Genomic DNA, 25,508 nt, shown 5'->3' with positions numbered 1-25,508 from the left:
AGTGATCATATGGTAACCTACTGTACCCATAAGAAAAAGATTTTAAAAAAACACCAGGTAATACCTACTGTATTGAAGGTACGGTTTATGAAACGATACTCAAAGGAATGTTTTTTTGAAGTCCTTGGTCATTTTGATTGGTCTGATGTATTAAATTGTGACGATGTTGATCAAAGCTTGGTATCTTTTTAAAGAGATGTTGCGTTCTGACCTTGACTCTCTGGCCCCAATGAAACAAATTTGAATCGAACAGAGGTCAGGGAAATATTAGACCTAATTAGGATAATGGATCACACCTGTCTGAATTCAGAAGGACAAATCTACAACAAGATTATGATGGTTCTATATTAAATGTATAATCTAGGCAAGATGCAAGATGGATAATGGCAAATCCCAGTATTACATAGACACTGTAAATGACAACTTACATCAGCTCTGTGTGGAAAACTTTAAAGGATAATGGCTCAAAAACTTGTCCTGGATATTGATGATTTTTTATTCTATGACGAAGCAAAGATTGCAATCAATTTAACATTTTAACTGTAGCCTCATTCCTGATTATAAAGTAGTGGTAAATTCCCCAATCATCTCAAGACAGCCTGGGTTGTTCCGCTCGAGAAGAGTAGCAAAACAGATGTGGGTAACTACAGGCCTGTGTCGAACCTCAGCACCTTATCTAAAGTTGTTGAGAGATTAGTTCTCAATCAACTTGAGGTTTACCTTCTCGAGCACAAACTACTTTAGGGACTTCAATCTGGTTTTAGAACAGCTCATTCAACTGATACTTGCCTTATTGACCTTTTTGATCATATCAAGCAAGAATTTGACAAGGGGAACTATATGTTCATGTTGGACTTGCAGAAAGCGTTTGACACTGTGGAATATGACATCCTTCTGATGAAACGGAAATGCGTGGGTCTAAGTGATGAGGCCGTAAATTGGTTTTGGGCTAACCTCACCAACAGAACATAAGTATGTAATGTTGGTGATGATTGGTCAGAGGCCAAAGAAATATCCTGTGGAGTACTGCAGGGATCAATCTTAGGGCCATTCTTATTCCTTATCTAAGTCAATGAATTGTCACTACATTTGGTCAAAACTGAATAGAGTTAGTTTGGAGCAAAGCATAGATTGGCTGACAAGATACAGGTGAACTGTGCAGGCAAAGACATTTAATCAAAGATGAGTGTCACTTATCTTGCTCTATCCCTGAATCGATCTCTATCTGGAGATTACATAGCTGCTAAAATCCTTTCCAAAACAGCAAACAAACTGACATTTCTATATCGCAACACAAGATCATTTTTTGATATGTCCGCTCCCCCTCGTATAGTGGGCTATCAAAAAAGCTCAGGAAGAGACTGCAGGTCATGCAAAATAATGTTATCAGGTACATGCTGAATGTCCCTCCCAAGAGTAAACAGTACTGCGATGAACACGTTTTTCTATACAGGCATTTATTTATGGAATAGCCTCCCCTTGGAGATCAAGCCAACAAATCATAGAAAAACTGTAACAAGCAGGCAAAGGTTTTAATCTGAATCAGTTTGTCTGTCTAACACTGCCACCTTGTGCCTCCTTTTGTTACTGCTACTGCTAGTCAGGTTGTTTTTTTACAGATAGGGATGATGTGCAATGAACTTGTTTTTTACAGTTAGGAATGATGTGCAATGAATTTGTATCTTTAAAGTTAGGGTGATGTGCAATAATCGAGGTTGTATTTTTAAGGTTAGGGTGATGTGCAATGTTTAGATCCACTTTTTACGATGTCAATATGAATGAATGTAATGTGTTTGTTTGTAATTGTGTCTTTTAATCAGTAGATGTTCTATATGTTTTTACCATCGAGGACCACTTTGGAAACAAGTGTTTTAATTAATATTATGAAGTGCTATGCTCTGAGAACATATTGTACATATTTATACATACAATATTGTACATATTGTTGTATATGTCTTTTGCCCAAATAAAATTCAATTAAAAAAAAAATGCTGTCACTTTTTGACTAATGATCTGTTTGTATTAAATACTCAACTACACCTGCCAGAGCATGATGTCATGCCAATTTAGTAATTGTTTTCTCTTCATAATGAATTCAAGCAGATTTATACTTTTTTTGTATTATCCTTCATGAGACTGTTTGGCATCCAGTTAGATGCTGCCATTATACTATTTGACCACAAGGTGGAACCAAAGACCTGAACAATCATACAGCCTATAGCAATCTAATACTGTTTTATCCCTAATATAATGTCAAGTTCAGTTTTCGACATTTTAATGATGAAATTGTATTTTTGCAATACAGTATACAAAGAATGGTTAAGATTATGGATTTTGAGAGACTATGTTTGCAGTTTTCCCTGTTTTACAGTAGGCTGCTAACTGTATGAATTTCTAATTGACTGAGTAGAGTAATAACCAGAGGTGAGTTGTGTCTATTCACTGTTAGAAAACCAAAATCGTCCCTCTGGCAGTCCATTGATCACACTCCATATTCTAGCTAATTACCGGAAGCATCTACCTCTGAGTGGAGTAGTGTTACCTGTAGTTATGTTATTTTGACCAGGCGAAGCTTGTGAGTAAATGCTGCAATACAAGATTGATTTAATTGAGTCCATTGTAGTTGTTGTGGTTGGTTATTGTATATCACGTCTCAAGTCTGTACTTCTAACATTGGCATAATCTAGCAATATCTCATGTGGTTAGTTGCCAAATAGATGCTCCTTGTACTGTCGATAGGGCCCTGTTTTGGTTAATCATGTCACATGACCTGTAGTTGAACCTTTGTTTAAAGACTTTTCATCAAAATGTCCCCTTTTCTTTTTCTGTCAGATGGTCCATCCAGCACCATCCTCAGACAATCACTTTCATTTTTGGTCTAATTGTCGTTTCTGGAAGGCTTAAAATAAAGGTTATAATCCAGGTCAGGTGACATGATTAACCAAACACAGGGGCCTAACTATTGAATATGATACTGTTGCATATACTGTCTATTATTTGAGTTCCTGTCTTGTTTACATTGTACGGTTTATGATTTTATAAGAATCGCCCCAATGGCGACAGCAGGTCTTCCCGGGGTCCTACACATAATGAAAAAAAGACACTACAGAAAAAAATACTTCACATACATTTATATGTAAAAATGTAATAAAAAAACTACAACTAAAGGCAAAAATGTACAACCAAAAAAATAAACAATACAACTAAAGATGAATAGTGTGTGTGTGCGTGTGCGTGTGCGTGTGTGTGTGTGTATGTATCTGTCATTTACACATACAGTGTCAGTACATACACACAAACATTTGGTCACATGAGGGAGAAGAATTGTGCCGTGAGGTGTTGCTTTATTGTTTTTTTAAAACCAGGTTTGCTGTTTACTAGCGCTATATGAGATGGAGGGGAGTTCCGTGCAATCATGGCTTTACATAATACTGTACGTTTTCTTGTATTTCTGGACCTGGGGACTGTGAAGTGACCCCTGGTGGCATGTCTTGTGGGGTAAGTATGTCTGTCAGAGCTATATGTAAGTTGATTATACAGACAATTTGGAATTTCCAACACGTTGATATTCCTCACAAAAACAAGGTTTGATGCAGTCAATCTTTCATCTACTTTGAGCCAAGGGAGACTGACATGCATACGGTTGAGATGAGCCCTTTGTGTACATTGAAGGGCTATACGTGTTGTATAGTTCTGGGCCAGCTGCAGATTCTCTTGCTCCTTCTTTGCAGCACTTGACCATATCACTGGGCAATAGTCAAGATAAGATCAAACTGGAGCCTGCAGGACTTGTTGGGTCGACTGTGGTGTTAAAAATGATGAGCATATCTTTATCTCAGACAGACCTCTCCCCATCTTGAATCAATTGAATCAATTGAATCAATATGCCATGACAATTTGCAGTCTAAGGTGACACCAAGAAGTTTAGTCTTCTCAACTTGCTCAACAGCCACATAATTCATTACCAGATTCATCTGAGGTCTAGAATTTAACGAATGATTTGTACTAAATACAATGCTTTTAGTTTGAGATATGTTCAGGACTAGTTTATTACTAGCCACCCATACCAAATTGACTGCAGCTCTTTGTTTAGGGTTGCAGTGATTTCCCTAGCTGTGGTTGCTAATGTTTATAATGTTGAATCATCAGCATACACAGGCTTTGTTTAAAGCTAGTAGTAGATCATTAGTATAAATATAACAGTAAAGGGCCAAGAAAGCTGCCTTGCGGGATACCACACTTGACATGTTTTACATTAGAGAAGATGAGATTAAAGAAAACCCTCTATGAATGGTTTTGTATTTGTAGATGGTCAAACAGCTGTACAATGTATGTTGTGTGTGTGCGTGTGTGCATGCATGTGTGTGCATACATGTGCTCGTGGCGTGTGTCCAAAACCTTTAGATTATTTTGATGTTTCAGTTAGTGTTGGCATGAGCGGAAGGGAATTGAGGTCTGCTAGAGGTATAGCAGCCTTTGTAAACACTTGGCCAGAGTGAGTCTTGTGTTGTGTACCACCATGGATGCTTTAATTGAAGTGGGCTACTTCCTTCCTGCCTGCCAATTAGTAAAACACTCCTTGAGCTTTAAAGGGAGAAAACCCGAAGGGTGCAACTGTCTAGAGGGTTCTTTGAAATATGCACGGGATAAAAATGAATAACTTCCATCCATGGGCATCCAACATCAAGGAAGCAAATAATTAGTTAGTTAGGATTTTTTTTTGGCCCTGTTTTTGAACTCATACCACATACAGTTTTATCAGGTCAAGGTAATGTGATTATGATGAAGCACTAAGAAGGGCACGGCTCAACGCTGGAAGGCCCTAGAAAGGCCTATGACAGCATAGGGCAGTATGCATGCTACGCAGTTCTACTCAGGCCTAATCGCATATCACCTACAGTATGTCATTGTGTGAAAAATATCAATTATTTCAAAATATGTACTGTATTAACACTTTACCACTGATTTATTTTGATAATTATGATTCAACAACAACAAAAAGCCAGGGCTATTCTACTTGTAGTTAAATAGCCATCAAATTGTTATTGGTTTTTCTAATATAGAATATATTTTATATGGATTTCAGGTTGCTTTTATAAAATTGTATGTAAAATTGCAATGGCATAGATTCTACAAGTGTCTGGAACTCTATTGGAGAGATGCGACACCATTCATACACAATAAATTCCATCATTTGGTGTTTTGTTGATGGTGGTAGAAAACACTGTCTCAGGCGCCACTCCAGAATCTCCCATAAGTGTTCAATTGGCATGAGATCTGGTGACTGAGACGGCCACGGCATACGGTTTACATCGTTTTCATGCTCATAAAACCATTCAGTTACCACACCTGCTCAGGAGTATTTCGGTCTGTAGTAAAACCTTCTTTTGGAGAAAAACCCATTCTGATTAACTGGGCCTTGGCTCCCCAGTGGATGGGCCTGGCTGCCAAGTGGGTGGGCCTATGCCCTCCAAGGCCCACCTACTGTATGGCTGCACCCCTGCCCAGTCATTTGAAATCCATAGATTAGGTCCTAATTTATTTATTTTGATTGACTGATTTCCTTGTTGGTGACTGTCCTTTGTACCTCTGTACATTTCAGAGGGGCTAACAGTATTCCCCATTTCTTCACTGTCTGACACACTGACCCACTGAACAAAACCAAAGACTCTTTTGTCTTCTTCCCAATCTGTCAATCAGACAGGCATGCCTGACATTCCACCTTCAGTCTCTCTGGGTTAAATTGGGTCTTCAGGGAAAGAATTAGAAATGTAAACGAGTCTGTTTGTGCGTACAGTATTAGATTAAAAAAATATATATATATTTTGTCAAAATCTGGTAGTTTGTACTTAGAATATGTATTTCATTAATTTAACTTGTCTAGGGAGAATGCACCATAATCAGCATTGCTAAATCCCACAAATGTAAAAGTGACCAGGTAAGCTGTACATTTTGAGCATGTTTATTGTAAAATAACTCAATAAAAGTATTACAAAAAACTGCAGGAGGACATTACAGTTGCAGACAATACAGGTATCTGTACGTAATTTCACTCCTTTTCTGCAGTGCATTTCATTATAAACACAATGTACAGTACACAGAAATATACATTTACAACACATAAGGCATTATTTCACGTGAATATACATGTCTCCCTTTTAAGAAAGCATTCAGTGCATTTTATCCATCGGAATAATATTCACTTTTGTATGACAGAACTACAAAACAAATACCAGTAATGGTTGGCCACTATTTCTCCAGCATTCAGATATAATAAGCAATGTTTTAACAGATAATAATCAAATAATGTTTATATTTGTGTTTACTAGGGTTACTGTAGTAGATAAACATCTCTCATTGGTCTCTTCTCCTCGATTCCAGTGAGTAGCAGGACTACTTTATGCGTCATACGTGCTCTGCCAACGTTGTGGTCACTTGTGCAAGTCTCTTCAGTATTGGACCTTCAAAATACTTATTTAAAATCCTGGGATTGACCCTTCATTTCATACGGAAATGCTACAATACGCTGCTCCCTTCTTGAAGCCCAATCATGGCATACTAGTATACACATTTAACACAGCACTGCACCTGTCTTAGACCAGGAACAAACCTCGATGTACAGTCCTTGTAGAGGGAGAGATGTTTTCCCCCCTGGTCTGTGTCGTGCATGTTACGGCATATCAGTTCATCTTGACGTGTAAAATGGCCGACCAACCATCTCACACCCAAACGGTAGTAGTGTTTTCTGGAGTTTGCTCCTGTCATGAACAAAAACCAAAGCACAGGTTCACAGGTTTTGGTTACTATATTGGCGTAGTTATTGAAACGGTGTTCCTGTATAATTACTCTATTACAGCATTACTGTAAACACATTCTTCATCAAGCCTTCAACGTCGTGTCACTGCTTGTGTTTTGTACCTTCTGTTGTTGAATGTACATCACAGCATCGTGGACCGTAACAAAGATGTGTTGTGGGTTCATGTAGTTCATCAGTCCACTGGAGGTTAGGATCCTCAGAACACTCTCTGTCGGGGAAGAGTACCTTCTATCAATGTTCTAGATCCCTCAAATTCAAATCTGGACCTCAAAGCCAGTTCCACTGCTTTTTTTAAAAATGATTCCCTTCTAACCAGGGACTGATTTAGACCTTGGACACCATTTGGATTCATTTAATGATCAGGTAAAACAGAAAACCAGCAGTAGTCAAGACCTCGTAGGGTAAGGTTTTACATTTTAGAACTTCAGTCAGTGCTGTAGATCTAGGGTCTGAACATTCCCCGTTCAACATTACATCACACGTCAGACTCCTGCTAAGCATACGTTTGGATGATTTAACTTATTGCTATTGAAATGATCGTTATACATTCATTTGTTGAACTTACCATTGCAATTGGCCAAATATATGCAAACCCCAACTTTCTGGCATTCAATACACATCTGGAAAAAGAGGCATCATTAATTCCACCGATACTAGAAGGAAAGATACAGTACTGTAGAACAAGGTACTGTATGTTCGTCTAGCAGAAGGTACTGCACAACAAAATACTATATTGTTTACTTTTCTCACCTGTATGAAGAGTCTGGCTCCAGCAACATCGACAAAAATCACACTGCTGCAATCTATTAGTACTGCCTGGACTTCACTTTCAGCTGTTTCTGCAGAGACAACATTAGGGAAGGGAAAGGGGATACCTAGTCAGTTGTACAACTGAATGCATTCAACTGAAATGTGTCTTCCACATTTGATCCCAACCCCTCTGAATCAGAGAGGTGCGGGGGGCTGCCTTCATCGACATCCACGTCTTTGGCGCCCGGGGAACTGTGGGTTAACTGCCTTGCTCAGGGGTAGAACAACAGATGCTTACCTTGTCATCTCGGGGATTTGATCCAGCAACCTTTCGGTTACTGGCCCAATACTCTAACCACTATTTCAGTGTATTACTGGTAGAGAGTTATAGGCCCAATGCAGCCATTTTTATATCAATATCAAATTATTACTGGGTAACAATTAAATACCTTACTGTAATAGTTTTCCATACAAATTGACAAAAAATACCTTGGGAGCAGTCTGAGTGGGGAGGGGAGAAACTTAAAACTGTTATTTGGTAGAGGGCTTTGGAACTCTATTTCTTATTGGTCTGTTAACCAATGTACCACCTGGTGATGTCACCATAGGAAGCTGAAACTCCCGGCCATTGAAACAGGCTGATTAGAAGGTCCTGTCTAGATCATGCTGATCAGATTTTTGAACACTTTTACATTGTTCGTTTCATCGGCTATTGTTCAATATGACACAATACACAAGAAAAACGGGGCCTTCACAGTGCATTTGGAAAGTATTCAGACCCCTTGACTTTTCCATATTTTGTTACGTTACAGCCTTATTCTAAAATTGATTAAATTATCAATCTATACACAATACCCCACAATGACGAAGCAAAAACAGGGTTTTACTTTTTTTTCAAATGTATTAAAAATAAAAAACAAGTATACCTTACTTACATAAGTATTCAGACCTTTTGCTATGTGAATTGAAATTCAGCTCAGGTGCCTAGTGTTTCCATTGGTCAAACTTGAGATGTTTCTACAACTTCATTGGAGTCCACCTGTGGTATATTCAATTGATTGGACATGTTTTGGAAAGGCACAAACCTGTCTATATAAGGTCCCACAGTTAACAGTGCATGTCAGAGCAAAAACCAAGCAATGAGGTCGAAGGAATTATCCATAGAGCTCCGAGACAGGATTGTGTCGAGGCACAGATCTGGGAAAATGTACCAACAGATTTATGCAGCATTTAAGGTACCCAAGAACACAGTGGAAGAAATGGAAGAAGTTTGGAACTTACCACGACTCTTCCTAGAGCTGGCCGCAGGCCAAACTGAGCAATCGGGGGAGAAGGGCCTTGGTCAGGGAGGTGACCATGAACCCGATGGTCACTCTGTGGAGATGGAAAAACCTTCCAGAAAGACAATCATCTTTGCAGCGCTCCACAAATCAGGTGTTTATGGTAGAGTGGCAAGAGGAAGCCACTCCTCAGTAAAAGTCACATGACAGCCCGCTTGAAGTTTTCCAAAAAGGCACCTAAAGGACTCTCAGACCATGAGAAACAACATTTTCTGGTCTGATGAAACCAATATTGAACTCTTTGGCCTGAATGCCAAGCGTCACATCTGGAGGAAACCCGGCACTGCTCATCACCTAGCCATTACCATCCCTACGAAGAGGCATGGAGTTGGCAGAGTCATGTCTGGAGGAAACCCGGCACTGCTCATCACCTAGCCATTACCATCCCTACGAAGAGGCATGGAGTTGGCAGAGTCATGTCCGGAGGAAACCCGACACTGCTCATCACCTATCCATTACCATCCCTACGAAGAGGCATGGAGTTGGCAGAGTCATGTCCGGAGGAAACCCGACACTGCTCATCACCTATCCATTACCATCCCTACGAAGAGGCATGGTGTTGGCAGAGTCATGTCTGGAGGAAACCCGGCACAGCTCATCACCTAGCCATTACCATCGCTACAATGAGGCATGGAGTTGGCAGAGTCATGTCTGGAGGAAACCCGGCACTGCTCATCACCTAGCCATTACCATCGCTACGAAGAGGCATGGAGTTGGCAGCGTCACGTCTGGAGGAAACCCGACACTGCTCATCACCTAGCCATTACCATCGCTACGAAGAGTCATGGAGTTGGCAGAGTCACGTCTGGAGGAAACCCGGCACTGCTCATCACCTAGCCATTACCATCCCTACGAAGAGTCATGGAGTTGGCAGCGTCACGTCTGGAGGAAACCCGGCACTGCTCATCACCTAGCCATTACCATCGCTACGAAGAGTCATGGAGTTGGCAGAGTCATGTCTGGAGGAAACCCGGCACTGCTCATCACCTAGCCATTACCATCCCTACGAAGAGGCATGGAGTTGGCAGAGTCATGTCTGGAGGAAACCTGGCACTGCTCATCACCTAGCCATTACCATCGCTACAAAGAGTCATGGAGTTGGCAGAGTCATGTCTGGAGGAAACCCGGCACTGCTCATCACCTAGCCATTACCATCCCTACGAAGAGGCATGGAGTTGGCAGAGTCATGTCCGGAAGAAACCCGGCACTGCTCATCACCTAGCCATTACCATCCCTACGAAGAGGCATGGAGTTGGCAGAGTCATGTCTGGAGGAAACCCGGCACTGCTCATCACCTAGCCATTACCATCCCTACGAAGAGGCATGGAGTTGGCAGAGTCATGTCCGGAAGAAACCCGGCACTGCTCATCACCTAGCCATTACCATCCCTACGAAGAGGCATGGAGTTGGCAGAGTCATGTCTGGAGGAAACCCGGCACTGCTCATCACCTAGCCATTACCATCCCTACGAAGAGGCATGGAGTTGGCAGAGTCATGTCTGGAAGAAACACGGCACTGCTCATCACCTAGCCATTACCATCCCTACGAAGAGGCATGGAGTTGGCAGAGTCATGTCTGGAGGAAACCCGGCACTGCTCATCACCTAGCCATTACCATCCCTACGAAGAGGCATGGAGTTGGCAGAGTCGTGTCCGGAAGAAACCCAGCACTGCTCATCACCTAGCCATTACCATCCCTACGAAGAGGCATGGAGTTGGCAGAGTCGTGTCCGGAAGAAACCCAGCACTGCTCATCACCTAGCCATTACCATCCCTACGAAGAGGCATGGAGTTGGCAGAGTCATGTCCGGAAGAAACCCGGCACTGCTCATCACCTAGCCATTACCATCCCTACGAAGAGGCATGGAGTTGGCAGAGTCATGTCTGGAGGAAACCCGGCACTGCTCATCACCTAGCAATTACCATCCCTACGAAGAGGCATGGAGTTGGCAGAGTCATGTCAGGAAGAAACCCGGCACTGCTCATCACCTAGCCATTACCATCGCTACGAAGAGTCATGGAGTTGGCAGAGTCACGTCTGGAGGAAACCCGGCACTGCTCATCACCTAGCCATTACCATCGCTACAAAGAGGCATGGAGTTGGCAGAGTCATGTCTGGAGGAAACCCGGCACTGCTCATCACCTAGCCATTACCATCGCTACGAAGAGTCATGGAGTTGGCAGAGTCATGTATGGAGGAAACCCGGCACTGCTCATCACCTAGCCATTACCATCCCTACGAAGAGGCATGGAGTTGGCAGAGTCATGTCTGGAGGAAACCTGGCACTGCTCATCACCTAGCCATTACCATCGCTACGAAGAGTCATGGAGTTGGCAGAGTCATGTCTGGAGGAAACCCGGCACTGCTCATCACCTAGCCATTACCATCCCTACGAAGAGGCATGGAGTTGGCAGAGTCATGTCTGGAGGAAACCCGGCACTGCTCATCACCTAGCCATTACCATCCCTACGAAGAGCCATGGAGTTGGCAGAGTCATGTCCGGAAGAAACCCGACACTGCTCATCACCTAGCCATTACCATCGCTACGAAGAGTCATGGAGTTGGCAGAGTCATGTCTGGAGGAAACCCGGCACTGCTCATCACCTAGCCATTACCATCCCTACGAAGAGGCATGGAGTTGGCAGAGTCATGTCCGGAAGAAACCCGGCACTGCTCATCACCTAGCCATTACCATCGCTACGAAGAGTCATGGAGTTGGCAGAGTCACGTCTGGAGGAAACCCGGCACTGCTCATCACCTAGCCATTACCATCGCTACAAAGAGGCATGGAGTTGGCAGAGTCATGTCTGGAGGAAACCCGGCACTGCTCATCACCTAGCCATTGCCATCGCTACGAAGAGGCATGGAGTTGGCAGAGTCATGTCTGGAGGAAACCCGGCACTGCTCATCACCTAGCCATTACCATCGCTACGAAGAGGCATGGAGTTGGCAGCGTCACGTCTGGAGGAAACTCGGCACTGCTCATCACCTAGCCATTACCATCGCTACGAAGAGTCATGGAGTTGGCAGAGTCATGTATGGAGGAAACCCGGCACTGCTCATCACCTAGCCATTACCATCCCTACGAAGAGGCATGGAGTTGGCAGAGTCATGTCTGGAGGAAACCTGGCACTGCTCATCACCTAGCCATTACCATCGCTACGAAGAGTCATGGAGTTGGCAGAGTCATGTCTGGAGGAAACCCGGCACTGCTCATCACCTAGCCATTACCATCCCTACGAAGAGGCATGGAGTTGGCAGAGTCATGTCTGGAGGAAACCCGGCACTGCTCATCACCTAGCCATTACCATCCCTACGAAGAGCCATGGAGTTGGCAGAGTCATGTCCGGAAGAAACCCGGCACTGCTCATCACCTAGCCATTACCATCCTTACGAAGAGGCATGGAGTTGGCAGAGTCATGTCTGGAGGAAACCCGGCACAGCTCATCACCTAGCCATTACCATCCCTACGAAGAGGCATGGAGTTGGCAGAGTCATGTCCGGAAGAAACCCGGCACTGCTCATCACCTAGCCATTACCATCCCTACGAAGAGGCATGGAGTTGGCAGAGTCATGTCTGGAGGAAACCCGGCACTGCTCATCACCTAGCCATTACCATCCCTACGAAGAGGCATGGAGTTGGCAGAGTCATGTCCGGAAGAAACCCGGCACTGCTCATCACCTAGCCATTACCATCCCTACGAAGAGGCATGGAGTTGGCAGAGTCATGTCCGGAAGAAACCCGGCACTGCTCATCACCTAGCCATTACCATCCCTACGAAGAGGCATGGAGTTGGCAGAGTCATGTCTGGAGGAAACCCGGCACTGCTCATCACCTAGCCATTACCATCCCTACGAAGAGGCATGGAGTTGGCAGAGTCATGTCTGGAGGAAACCCGGCACTGCTCATCACCTAGCCATTACCATCCCTACGAAGAGGCATGGAGTTGGCAGAGTCATGTCTGGAGGAAACCCGGCACTGCTCATCACCTAGCCATTACCATCGCTACGAAGAGGCATGGAGTTGGCAGAGTCACGTCTGGAGGAAACCCGGCACTGCTCATCACCTAGCCATTACCATCGCTACGAAGAGGCATGGAGTTGGCAGAGTCACGTCTGGAGGAAACCTGGCACTGCTCATCACCTAGCCATTACCATCGCTACGAAGAGGCATGGAGTTGGCAGGGTCACGTCTGGAGGAAACCTGGCACTGCTCATCACCTAGCCATTACCATCGCTACGAAGAGGCATGGAGTTGGCAGAATCATGTCCGGAAGAAACCCGGCACTGCTCATCACCTAGCCATTACCATCCCTACGAAGAGGCATGGAGTTGGCAGAATCATGCTGTGGGGATGTTTTTTTAGCAGCACGGTCCTGGAGTTGAGGGATCGAGGGAAAGACAAAGTACAGAGAGATCCTTGATGAAAACCTGCTTCAGAGCGCTCAGGACCTCAGACTAGGGCGATGGCTCACCTTCCAACAGGACAACAACCCTAAGCACACAGCCAAGACAACGCAGGAGTGGCTTCAGGATAAGTCTCTGAATGTCCTTGAGTGGCCCAGAATGTCCTTGAGCGACTTGAACCCGATTGAACATCTCTGGAGACCTGAAAATAGCTGTGCAGCGATGTTCCCCACTCCCCAAATAGAGGTGTGCCAACTTTGCAGCATCATATCCAAGAAGACTCAAGGCTGTAATCACTGTCAAAGGTGCTTCAATAAAGTACTGATTAAAGCATCTGAATACTTACAGTCTGTAAATTTGATATTACATTTTTTTTCTTTTTCATAAATTTGCAAAAATGTCTAAAAACCTGTTTTTGCTTCGTCATTATGGGTATTGTGTATATTGAATACATTTTTAGAATGAAGCAGTAATGTAACAAAATGTGAAAAAAATCAAGGGGTCTGAATACTTTCCGAAAGCACCGTAAGTAGTCCCGTAGATTACATTACTGCAAACTATATACAGTACTTTTATGTATTATCACTCACCAGATTTAAAGAACTCATTCTCAGATGAAAATGATGTGTTTGCAACACCTCTCTCCTGAAAAAAAAAGACATTGCCAGTAAGTTATAGAACATATGTTTTGATATTTTCTAATGTACAAGATGTGATCTAGCCCAGATATAATGTGCAGTCTTACCACAGTGCTGACAGCCTCTCTTTCCCTCTTCTCCAGGGCCTTCCTGGCCTTCTCTCTACTGCGAATCCTCTCTGGGGTGAGGCCCAGCAGACGACTCATGTCCTCTCTGAAGAAGCTGCGGTTGCCATAGTAGATGGGCCCGTTGTATGTCAGGATCTTTACACCTGGAACTTCATAGCACTAAGGAGAGGGGACAGAGAGAGGCAGGTTAACAGAGCACTCATCCCAAACATCACTTGTTGTGAGGTGTATTTGTCTTTAAAGAGTGCAGACAGAATTTGATTTTCTTGCTTCCCACCCTCCTCTTTTTTTAAACAGTTGAGTCATTTAGAAGACGCTGTAATTGTCACGCCCTGGTCTTAGTATTTTGTGTTTTCTTTATTATTTTGGTCAGGCCAGGGTGTGACATGGGTTATTTATGTGGTGTGTTGTGTCTAGGGTTTTTTTGTAAGTTATGGGATTGTGGTGTAGTATAGTAGTCTAGGAAAGTCTATGGTTGCCTGGAGTGGTTCTCAATCAGAGGCAGGTGTTTATCGTTGTCTCTGATTGGGAACCATATTTAGTCAGCCATATTCTTTGAGTGTTTCGTGGGTGATTGTTCCTGTCTCTGTGTTAGTTTGCACTCCACTGCCGCCATCACCAAAGAAGAGAGTGAAGAGGAGGGTGCGATTGGCCGACAGTGAGAGAGAGGGGATGGCCAAGAGAGCGATGGGGGTGGGAGAAACCTCTGGGTTGCAGCTGGTTTCCCCAGGCCCTCAACTTCTGATGGGTGGGGACACACCTAACAAGACCCAGGACTGGGTACAGGAGGAGTTGGGGAGTTTTTTGTTTGGGGACTCAGCCTCCCCTATTTTTTTCCAAACCAGCTGCAGCGCTGGGGAGGGGGAGGAGTGTGGAAGTAGACCCAGGGTGCAGGGCACCCCGGAGCCAAACACTATTCCTGCATCCTGGGTTGGCGAGATGGAGGAAGAGACGTCGGGAGTACGGATGGTGTTATCACCAGTAGATATGGAGCAGGGGAGCATCGGGTGAGTCTCCTGTTTTTGTTTTTTTTCTGTCTGGGTTTAGAATTTGAGTATATTACATGTTTTATTTTTATTCTTTCATGGGGTCTAATTTTACTGTTGTTAGTTTAAATGTAAGGGGTTTAAGGGATTTTGTTAAGAGGAGGGTGGTTTTTAGTTATTTGGAGGGTGTGGGGTTTGATTTTTGTTTTTTACAGGAGGTTCACCTGAGGAATGGAGGGGATGTTAGTAGATTTAAGAGGGAGTGGGACAAGGGGGAGTCGGTTTGGGGTGTGGGGGGGTGCACTCATCGGGGGTAGGGATTTTGTGTGGGCACAGGGAGGTAAAAGTGAAGGGTTCTTTTGTGGTGATGCAGGGGAGGGTTATAGGGGTGGATGTTACGATAAGGGATTGTAAATTTACATTAGTGGTGGTGTATGGGCCACAGGTGGTGGCAGACAGGAGGGAGATGGTGGACTGTCTGGTGCCCCTGTGTGTCACAAATAGGAAATTAGTGATGGGGGGGATTTTAATACAGATTTAGGAATAGGGGGGATAGCAGTGCAGGCGCCATCACTGGGCTACTGGCTTGCCATGGTCTGGTTGATGGTGGCCTGCACACGACTCCGAAAATGGCCGGTCCTACATGGCGCAACTCCAGGGGGGTTGCGCGGAGGCTCGACTATATTTTTGTACCCAGGTCTTTGGGTAAGTTGTCTGGGTGGCTGTTGCCTGTTTTCTTTTCGGATCACGACGGGGTGCTACTGCAGGTGGGGTCGCCAGTCTGCCTCTTTGGTAGGGGGTACTGGAAGTTAGATCGGGATGTGCTGGAGGAGCAGGCTTTTGTTGACGGGTTTTATGGTTTCTTTTGGAGGCTTGAAGGCCTCCGGTCCATGTGCGAGGGGGTGTTAGAGTGGTGGGAATTAGTTAAGGTGAGGATTAGGGCTTTTATAATAGGATATTGCAAGAGGAAAAAAAGGGAGGAGAGGAGGGAGGTGGATCGTATCCAAAGGTTAATTGAACTCGAGTACGAGGCAGGCAACCTCGGCGGGTCGTTTGACTGGGAGAGATCCGCAACCCAAAGGCGCAGCTCAGGGAGTTGCAGGAGCGGAAGGCTCGAGCATTCCTGGAGCGCACGCATAGTGGCTTTCTAGAACACAATGAGACTTGTTCTGCTATGTTCTTTAAGTCGGTTAGGGCCAGACAGAGTAGGAAGGTAATGCATGGCGTTAGGGAAGAAAATGGTAGTATAGTTAGAGAACCAGAGGATATGGTCAGGGTGACAACTTATAATTTCCAAGGTTTATTTAAGGAAAGGGAAATAGATGTAGAGCAGGGAAATGTGTTTTTAGAACACTTGTCCAGGCGGTTGCCGGAGGACATTAGAGAAGTGATGGAGGCCCAGATCTCACTAGAAGAGGTTGAGAGCGCTCTTAGGAGGATGGGAAAAGGGAAGGTGCCTGGGATGGATGGGCTGCCGGCTGAGTTTTATCTCAAGTTTTGGGGTATACTTGGACCAGTGGTCCTCGAAGTCTTGAAGGCCATCCTTGAGACGGGGGTCCCGGGGTGATCAATGGCTGTTGGTGTGCTGTCACTTTTATATAAGAAGGGGGAAGTAACAGACCTTGGCAACTGGCGGCCATTGACCATGCTGTGTGTAGATTACAAGCTACTTGCAAAGGTTTTAGCAGACCGGTTGCGCACAGCCCTTCCCTACGTCATCCATGAGGATCAGACGTGCGGGGTAGAGGGCCGCTCTATTAGATGGAACCTACAGTTAATCAGGGACTCCATCGCTTGGGTTGAAGATAGAGGACTGCCTTTAATGGTAGCAGCGCTAGATCAGGCGAAAGCCTTTGATCGCGTGAATAGATCCTTTTTATTCAGAGTGTTAGGTCGATTAGGACTTGGGGAGAAGTTCATAGGATGGATTCGTACATTATATGTCGGAGTGGGGTGCCGAGTTAGTGTAAATAGTCACTTGGGTGATGTTTTTGACCTCTCATCTGGGGTCAGGCAGGGGTGCCCAGTCTCGGCTCTCCTCTTCGTTCTGTACATGGAGCCTCTGGGGGCTGCCATTAGGGCAGACACAGGGGTGGAAGGCTTGTTGATCCCTGGAAGTGGTGGGCTGCGTGTTAAGATGACGCAGTACGCCGACGACACTTCCTTGCTGCTGTGCAAGGACTCGTGCCTGACACGGTCCCTTGCCATCTTTGGGGATTTCACCCGAGCGTCGGGAGCGGTTCTGAACCATGCAAAGTCTTCCGTCAAGTTTTTCGGAAGATGGCGCGGTAGAACGGGTGTGCCCGGGGGGTTATCTCTCTGTGAGGGGGCCCTGAGGATTCTCGGGGTCCATTTTGAGACCTCCGGCTCAGCGACGCTAAACTGGAACATGCATATCGCAGTGGTACAGAGGAAGCTAGCAATGTGGAAGGCTAGGTATTTGTCTTTTATGGGCAAAGTCCTGGTCCTAAAGGTGGATGTGTTGCCGTCTCTTTTGTATTTGGCGTACATCTACCCATTGCCGGCTTGTCTGAGGAGGCCTCTAGTGAGGCTTGTGTTTCAGTTCATGTGGAGTGGCAGGTGCGAGTCGGTCGCCAGGGCAAGCATTCTCTGTCCCATCGGGGAGGGAGGTAGGGGGGTACCACATTCCCCCTTCAAGCTGGACGCAATTTTTGTTTCTTTCTTGTTAACGGAGCTTGCTCATCCAGTGATACACCCGTCCGGTTACCTCCTGTGGGTGTTCTTCTCGTATCAGGCGAGAAGCGTAATGGTGTGGTCTAACACGGGTCCTCGGGCGGAACAGCTGCCGTGGCACTTTGGTCATGCAGCCAAGTGGCTGCGTGCGCACCCTGAGGTTGAAGTTGCCTGAGTAGGTTTAGATCACAGGCACCTGTACGAGGAGGTCAGAAAGGCAGGGAGTCCGGCGCCTGTTGTGGGCATCTCGGAAGTGGTCTGGGAGGGAGTGCAGGCGCGGGGTCTGGACAACAGGCAGGCCCTGAATTGGTTGAGCCTCCATAAGTGCTTGCCGGTACGTTCCATCATGTACCGGTATAGTTTGGTGCAATCCCCCACCTGTCCAAGATCCTCGTGTGGCAGGGAGGAGACTGTGCGCCATGTCTTTTGGGACTGTGCCTTTGCCGGAGTAGTATGGGCTAGGGCACGGGTGTTGTTAGGTTTGGTAAGGGGGGATTTTGTATTGACGTGGGCCAGGTTAGAGAGAGGTGTAGGGAGAGCGAGAGGGACGGATAGGGACAGGTTTCTGCTCTGGCTTCTCATGAGTCTCTTTAAACGGGGGCTGTGGGAAGCCAGGCAGAACATGGTGAAGACAGGGAGAGATTGGGGGGTGGAAGGGATAGTGAGGAGGGTGGAAGGAGATTTGAGGGGGAGAATGAAGAGGGAGGAGAGGAAGTGGGGGCAGCACGCTGTTCGGGAGAGGTGGAAGGGGGTTTAGGGCTGGGTGTCATTTAGATTTGTAAGGGGATAGATTAGGAATGGGGAGATAGGGAAAGGTAGTTTGTAGGGTGACGGGGAGGGAAGATGATCCCCTGAGGTTTTGTTTGGGGTTTTTGTTTAGTTAAATTAAAATACCATTATTGGAGTATGTATGAAAATTATGAGTTGTAAAGAATGAATGGTATTGAAGGTAATAAATTGTTTTTTATAAAAAATAAAAAATGTAAAAGATAGGGCTGTTTCGGTTTTTCACGTTACGTTTATTGTTTTGTATTGTTCGTTATCTTTATTAAAGATGTTTAATAATAACCACGCTGCATTTTGGTCCTCTTCTCCTTCACCGGAAGAAAAGTTTAACAGCAATCCAGTGCGATTTGCAATAACTAAAGTTAGTTATACGGTGTGTTTTCAAAGGGACACGGTGACACACCTACAGACATTAATATAGAGCTCTGCTACCCAACATGTGATTGACGGGCCCTGACATTATACATTGGGTTAGGGACAATTTTTTTAAAATCCATAACTAGGGTACAGGCAGGGCTCGAGGATCACTAAAGTTGATCGCTAACATTTTGAAGCTGAGCCATTTGCGCGTGCTCTGTTGCGCAGTAGAGTCATACCTGACTGACACCCTAAGAAGGTGTCAGAAGTGTTTCAACCTCGTCAAATATACGACAGGAGAGATTGTCACAGAAAATAATAATGCTCCTTGAGTTTTGTCTGAGTTTAGAGGGACGAAAAGTAGCTAACAGCTAATTGCTCTCTCGTGTCTCAGAGCCGCCATGAGCAGGGGGCACGTAGAGCGAGCTGTGCGCGATGCGCGAATGACAGAGAGGAGCAGTTCATGGATTTATTAATGGAGGAAGTTATTCCTGGTTTCGGGCAGAAGCAATCGGACCTCAGTAGGGTAGGACCTGAACATCACAGGCATGGGTAGGACTCGGTTTTAAAATTCATGCCCGTGCAGCGCTCTACATTGATCACTGTCTGAAACTATGATACTAATGAGGGTTTCTCACGATTGCATCACATTAGCAGTTTTTACTTCACAACTACATCAAGAATCACTGGAAGTATTTGTATTGTGATTAATATGATATCTTAACAGACAGAAAAAATATCTCTCCAGTGTGTACAGGATAATTCCTCTCACCTTGTTGTGGTTCTCTAAAGGTCTGTAGATCTCTGTGTTGCTCGCTCTGCCCAGCACGGAACACCCAGCCCTGAGGAAAACGGTGTTATTATTAAGTGAGTGTATGCATACACTGAGTATACCAAACTTAGGTTCAACTTCCTAATATTTACTTGCACCTAGGGCTGTGGCGGTCAGAAAAATGTTGTCAGCTGGTGATTGTCAAGGAAATAACTGTCGGTCTCTCGGTAATTGACCGTTAATTAACATAAACACATTTAGAATCTCCTGGCTACAAGCCACTGATGCTGATCTTTGGAACATCTACATTTTAAGTCTAATAAATCCATGTAATATAGCCTACACCTTCACAATAAATCCATTATTTATTTTAGACAGGTCTATAGAAGCATGATATGAAGAAAATGTAGTCTATTTCAGAAGAACAGAGTAGCATACTCTGAGTTGTCCTTATTTTATTTTTTTATTTTTTATTTCACCTTTATTTAACCAGGTAGGCTAGTTGAGAACAAGTTCTCATTTGCTACTGCAACCTGGCCAAGATAAAGCAAAGCAGTGTGACACAGACAACAACACAGAGTTACACATGGAGTAAACAATAAACAAGCCAATATGTTAGGTCCTGATCTGGCCATGACAAATGGCTGTGTCCTACACTAGGCAAGATTTGCTTATAATTTGGTGGCATTATTTTATAGTAGGACGAATACAATTGAACAAGCTGAATATAATAGAAAATATATTTTCTCCAAACAATATGAGGGACATGCGCACATACGGCTATTCTGCATGATGCGACTCTAATGATGATTTGAAAAAAGTTGCTTAAAAGGCATGACCCCTGCCTTGTTTTTTTTGCGCAGGCTGTACACACTATCAGTCATTCGACAAGCACTTGATAATGCCTAGATTTTCACGACGGCATCTCCTTTTTGTGGCTGTAATTTTCCCTAAAAAAAGCCATGCCTTTTACGGCTGTTGTCCGTTGTGTCCTTCTCCCTGAGTGCTGCCTGCTCCGAAGCACCTCTCACTCACATGGCTCATGTCATCGGCTCTTCTCACAGGCTACAAGTGAAGACAGACACATCGGGGACGCAACTGCACTCCTCCTTTTACAATTCCGAGGTGCATATCAGATCACAACGTTTAGTTCAAAATGTTGAGAAACTATTGGGCTATTTCTTCACATTATAAACACAGCAATGCGCACACGGCAGTAGGCTATAAGTGTACATGTTTCATTAGCGGAAAACCATTATCAAAAGTGACCGCAAATGCAATTATGTATGTAATGCTTTTATTATAAAGGTGCATTTTTATGGTGAAAATGATATTTTCCAAACTTGAAACTGACACGCTGCTTATGTATGCCAGTTAGGCTCTATACCCCTTGTAAAGCAGATTCATGTGCTTCATTTTAAGAAGTTATCTGGCCACTTTAATTGTGATACCAACCTTATTAAAACATATAGGCTTATGGGCTAGGCTACATGAGGTGTGGAATTATGATTAGAAAAAGTTGAAAAAAAGGCATTGTTTCTTATACTTGGCATCATAGACAATATTATATAATTCACAAGTGATAGGTTAATATTTTCACCCATCAGACTATTCTTGATTTAATATTGTCTTTACATATACTAAATAATATACAGTGGGGCAAAAAAGTATTTAGTCAGCCACTAATCGTGCCTGTAATTTTCATCATAGGTACACTTCAACTATGGCAGACAAAATAAGAAAACAAATCCAGAAAATCACATTGTAGGAGTTATTATTTATTTATTTGCAAATTATGGTGGAAAATAAGTATTTGGTCACCTACAAACAAGCAAGATTTCTGGCTCTCACAGACCTGTAACTTCTTCTTTAAGAGGCTCCTCTGTCCTCCACTCGTTACCTGTATTAATGACACCTGTTTGAACTTGTTATCAGTATAAAAGACACATGTCCACAACCTCAAACAGTCACACTCCAAACTCCACTATGGCCAAGACCAAAGAGCTGTCAAAGGACACCAGATACAAAATTGTAGACCTGCACCAGGCTGGGAAGACTGAATCTGCAATAGGTAAGCAGCTTGGTTTGAAGAAATCAACTGTGGGAGCAAATTATTAGGAAATGGAAGACATACAAGACCACTGATAATCTCCCTCGATCCGGGGCTCCATGCAAGGTCTCACCCCGTGTGGTCAAAATTATCACAACAGTGAGCAAAAATCCCAGAACCACACGGGCGGACTTAAGTGAATGACCTGCAGAGAGCTGGGACCAAAGTAACAAATGCTACCATCAGTAACACACTACGCCGCCAGGGACTCAAATCCTGCAGTGCCAGACGTGTCCCCCTGCTGAAGCCAGTACATGTCCAGGCCCGTCTGAAGTTTGCTAGAGAGCATTTGGATGATCCAGAAGAAGATTGGGAGAATTCCATATGGTCAGATGAAACCAAAATATAACTTTTTGGTAGAAACTCAACTCGTCGTGTTTGGAGGACAAATGCTGAGTTGCATCCAAAGAACACCATACCTACTGTGAAGCATGGGGGTGGAAACATCATGCTTTGGGGCTGTTTTTCTGCAAAGGGACCAGGACGACTGATCCGTGTAAAGGAAAGAATGAATGGGGCCATGTATCGTGAGATTTTGAGTGAAAACCTCCTTCCATCAGCAAGGGCATTGAAGATGAAACGTGGCTGGGTCTTTCAGCATGACAATGATCCCAAACACACTGCCCGGGCAACGAAGGAGTGGCTTCGTAAGAAGCATTTAGAAAATCTTTAGAGGGAGTTGAAAGTCCGTGTTGTCCAGCAACAGCACCAAAACATCACTGCTCTAGAGGAGATCTGCATGGAGGAATGGGCCAAAATACCAGCAACAGTGTGTGAAAACCTTGTGAAGACTTACAGAAAACGTTTGACCTCTGTCATTACCAACAAAGGGTATATAACAAAGTATTGAGAGAAACTTTTGTTATTGACCAAATACTTAATTTCCACCATGATTTGCAAATAAATTCATTAAAAATCCTACAATGTGATTTTCAGGATTTTTTCTCTCATTTTGTCTGTCATAGTTGAAGTGTACCTATGATGAAAATTACAGGCCTCTCTCATATTTTTAAGTGGGAGAACTTGCACAATTGGTGGCTGACTAAATACTTTTTTGCCCCACTGTATGTGTGAATTCTTTGGGGGGATTTAGAATGGATCATTATCATGCACCTGTATCGAAAAAGGGGCAATGGTATAGCTTACACCTTTAGAAAGCTTATCCTCCTCTTTTTAATAGAGGCCATCACACTGTTTTCTCATGCAATTACATAGCCTATAGAAATGTTGCACAACATGAGCTCATGGGCTTTCATGAAGTGTTTGATTAGATTTTCGAATACATTTGAATTGATGCCAGAGTGATCAGAGGGACAATAGAGTGCTGAGTAGCAGGCAGTTAGCAAGTTTGGTAGGCTAATAATGACCATCAGCAGCATCAGAGCTTGGAGAAGCCAGATTACTGTGACTAAACGGTCACGTGGAATTTGACTGCCTTCATGACTTGTGACTGCCGGAGTGGCGTTATTACGGTCACAGCAACAGCTTTAGTTGTACCCCACCCTTTTGCCCACAAAACAGCCTCAATTTGTCGGGGCATAGACTCTACAAGGTGTCCAAAGCATTCCACAGGGATGCTGGCCCACGTTGACTCCAAAGCTTCTCACAGTTGTGTCAAGTTGGCTGGATGTCCCTTGGGAAGTGGAGCATTCGTGATACACACCGGAAATTGTTGAACATGAAAAATCTAGCAGTGTTGTAGTTCTTGACACAAGCCAGTACACCTGGCAACTACTACCATACTGTTTCGTATCGTCAGTGTATGGTGTTAGTCGACCAACAATATAATGTTCAAATCTCAAAAGGTAACCCTGGTTATGTTTACATTACATTTATTTAGCAGACACTCTTATCCAGAGCATAGATAGATTTTCATACTTGTCCCCCATGGGAATCGAACATACAACCTTGGTCTTGCAAATACCATGCACTACCAACTGAGCCACTGTATCAATTCTACCTTTGGTGAGTGTATCAAGTTCATATCACAGGTTTATGACGGATATTAATTTGTCCCTATGAGAGACAGTAATCCACAGTGCTCTACTCTAGAGACTTCAATTCCGGCACATCACATTATTAGAAGGCATAGTTATAGTTTCGCTAATGATTATTGTTGCTGATGAATGCAGAAATCGAATTAGTACAGATGTAATAACAAATTGTATGCATATACTGTAGATGTACACAGGCAGTTACGCTTGGCTAGACATTGGTTACATTTAGCAATAGTAACCTGTACAGTTCCAACGGCTGTAGCTCTTACGGAAAAATTGATACACTGTGTCTGTGTTGTCAGTGTTGAGAGGGGCGAAGGCATAGCGTACCTCTGTGTGCGACAGATGACTGTCATCATCGAGAAGACCACTCCAATAGCCAGACCCATATCGACATTCAGGACCACAACAGACAGCCAAGTCACCAGCCACACTACCTGCAAAACACATACAGTACAGTCCATATAAGGTCACAAGTATGCACACCACATTGGTTCTCACAGGGGTTGATCACTAAACCACTTGCCCAAAAGTGGTATATTTATACAAATCAATGGTAACACTGAGAAACTTACGAAGTCAATCTTGCTGACTCGCCAGAGGTCTGGCAGGTCCTGGAACTGTAGAAACATCTGCCTGAGGCTGGTGACATTGATACAGGCCAGCACTGCCTATGGAGAGAGTTAACGCAGGGTGGATCAGGACATTACGAGTAAATGACTCGGACGACGAGTGCACTTCGTTTCGTTTTATGTCCTTTTGTTTGCACAAACTAGCTAAAGTCTGTATGCCTCCACCTTTTAGTAGACACATACTGACTCACCTTGGGCAGGAAGTAGAAGAGGGGTCCAATCAGCAGTAGAACTATCAGAACCACCAGACTGGTGAACAAGCCAGAGAGCTGAACGGACAGAGACAGAGAACATTAAATTACTTTAAAGGAATTCATGTATCATCATGCCAGAAGCACATGGCGAGGCAGATCCAAGATGGCGTAGCAGTCAGACGTCTTGTCGTGTCGTGTCCCTTGTGTATATCGTTTTTTTTACATATTTTTCTTTGCATATCTTTTAAAACATTTTGCTAAACCTCAACATCTAAATACTCTCCTAACTACCAGCTATCAGTCAGCAAACCATTGCTAGCGGTCATCAGCTAACCGGTCATCAGCTAACCTTTAGCTCGGAAAGGTCTCGCCAGTTCGAACAACGCGACTCTAACCAGAGCATAACGGACCTATTATTTTTATCCCCGGATTCCCACCGCAAACAGAACATTTTCTGCTGGATCTTCACAACTAGCTAACTAGCTAACCGCAACCCCGGATGATTACTCCTGGCTAGCGTTTCCATCCACTTAGCTTGAAGCTAGCCCGGCCAGAGCTCCTGTGCTACCACCGAAGCATACTCCTGGGCTACAATATCCGGACCCACGACCGGTCTATCGATGTCACCGCATGAAGAGGCATAAACAGACTCACCCCATCGCGACGTCCCCCAAAGGCTAACTTTCTAGCCCTTGCTATCTGCTTGCCTGCTAATTCGGCCTGCTAACTGCTAGCTTTAAAAATTACTCTCTCCAGAAATAAGTCTCTCACTGTTGCCGCCTGCTACTGACCCCCCCTCAGCTCCCAGCTGTGCCCTGGACACCATTTGTGAATTGATCGCCCCCATCTAGCTTCAGAGTTTGTTCTGTTAGGTGACCTAAACTGGGATATGCTTAACAC

The 25,508-nt window shown here is 44.4% G+C and overlaps 1 protein-coding gene across 1 annotated transcript in view; it reads right to left on the bottom strand.

The window, feature by feature from the left end:
* Positions 1-5,946: 5,946 nt before the first annotated feature.
* slc26a10 (solute carrier family 26 member 10) overlaps positions 5,947-25,508 on the bottom strand; it is a 32,645-nt gene continuing 13,083 nt past the window's right edge. Inside the window, exons 9-18 of the mRNA XM_064957606.1 lie at positions 24,606-24,683; positions 24,358-24,453; positions 24,113-24,219; positions 19,676-19,745; positions 14,060-14,239; positions 13,905-13,959; positions 7,568-7,656; positions 7,383-7,437; positions 6,919-7,025; positions 5,947-6,758 (exon numbers count right to left, since the gene is read on the bottom strand). Coding sequence (XP_064813678.1) covers positions 6,720-6,758; positions 6,919-7,025; positions 7,383-7,437; positions 7,568-7,656; positions 13,905-13,959; positions 14,060-14,239; positions 19,676-19,745; positions 24,113-24,219; positions 24,358-24,453; positions 24,606-24,683 — 876 coding nt within the window. The 3' untranslated portion in view covers positions 5,947-6,719. The remainder of the gene's footprint in view (positions 6,759-6,918; positions 7,026-7,382; positions 7,438-7,567; positions 7,657-13,904; positions 13,960-14,059; positions 14,240-19,675; positions 19,746-24,112; positions 24,220-24,357; positions 24,454-24,605; positions 24,684-25,508) is intronic.

This window comes from Oncorhynchus masou, chromosome 33 (genome assembly GCF_036934945.1).
Source record: "Oncorhynchus masou masou isolate Uvic2021 chromosome 33, UVic_Omas_1.1, whole genome shotgun sequence".
NCBI classification, from domain to species: Eukaryota; Metazoa; Chordata; class Actinopteri; order Salmoniformes; family Salmonidae; genus Oncorhynchus; species Oncorhynchus masou.
The sequence above is the reverse complement of the archived record's forward strand: the minus strand, read 5'-3'. Positions and strand labels throughout refer to the sequence as shown.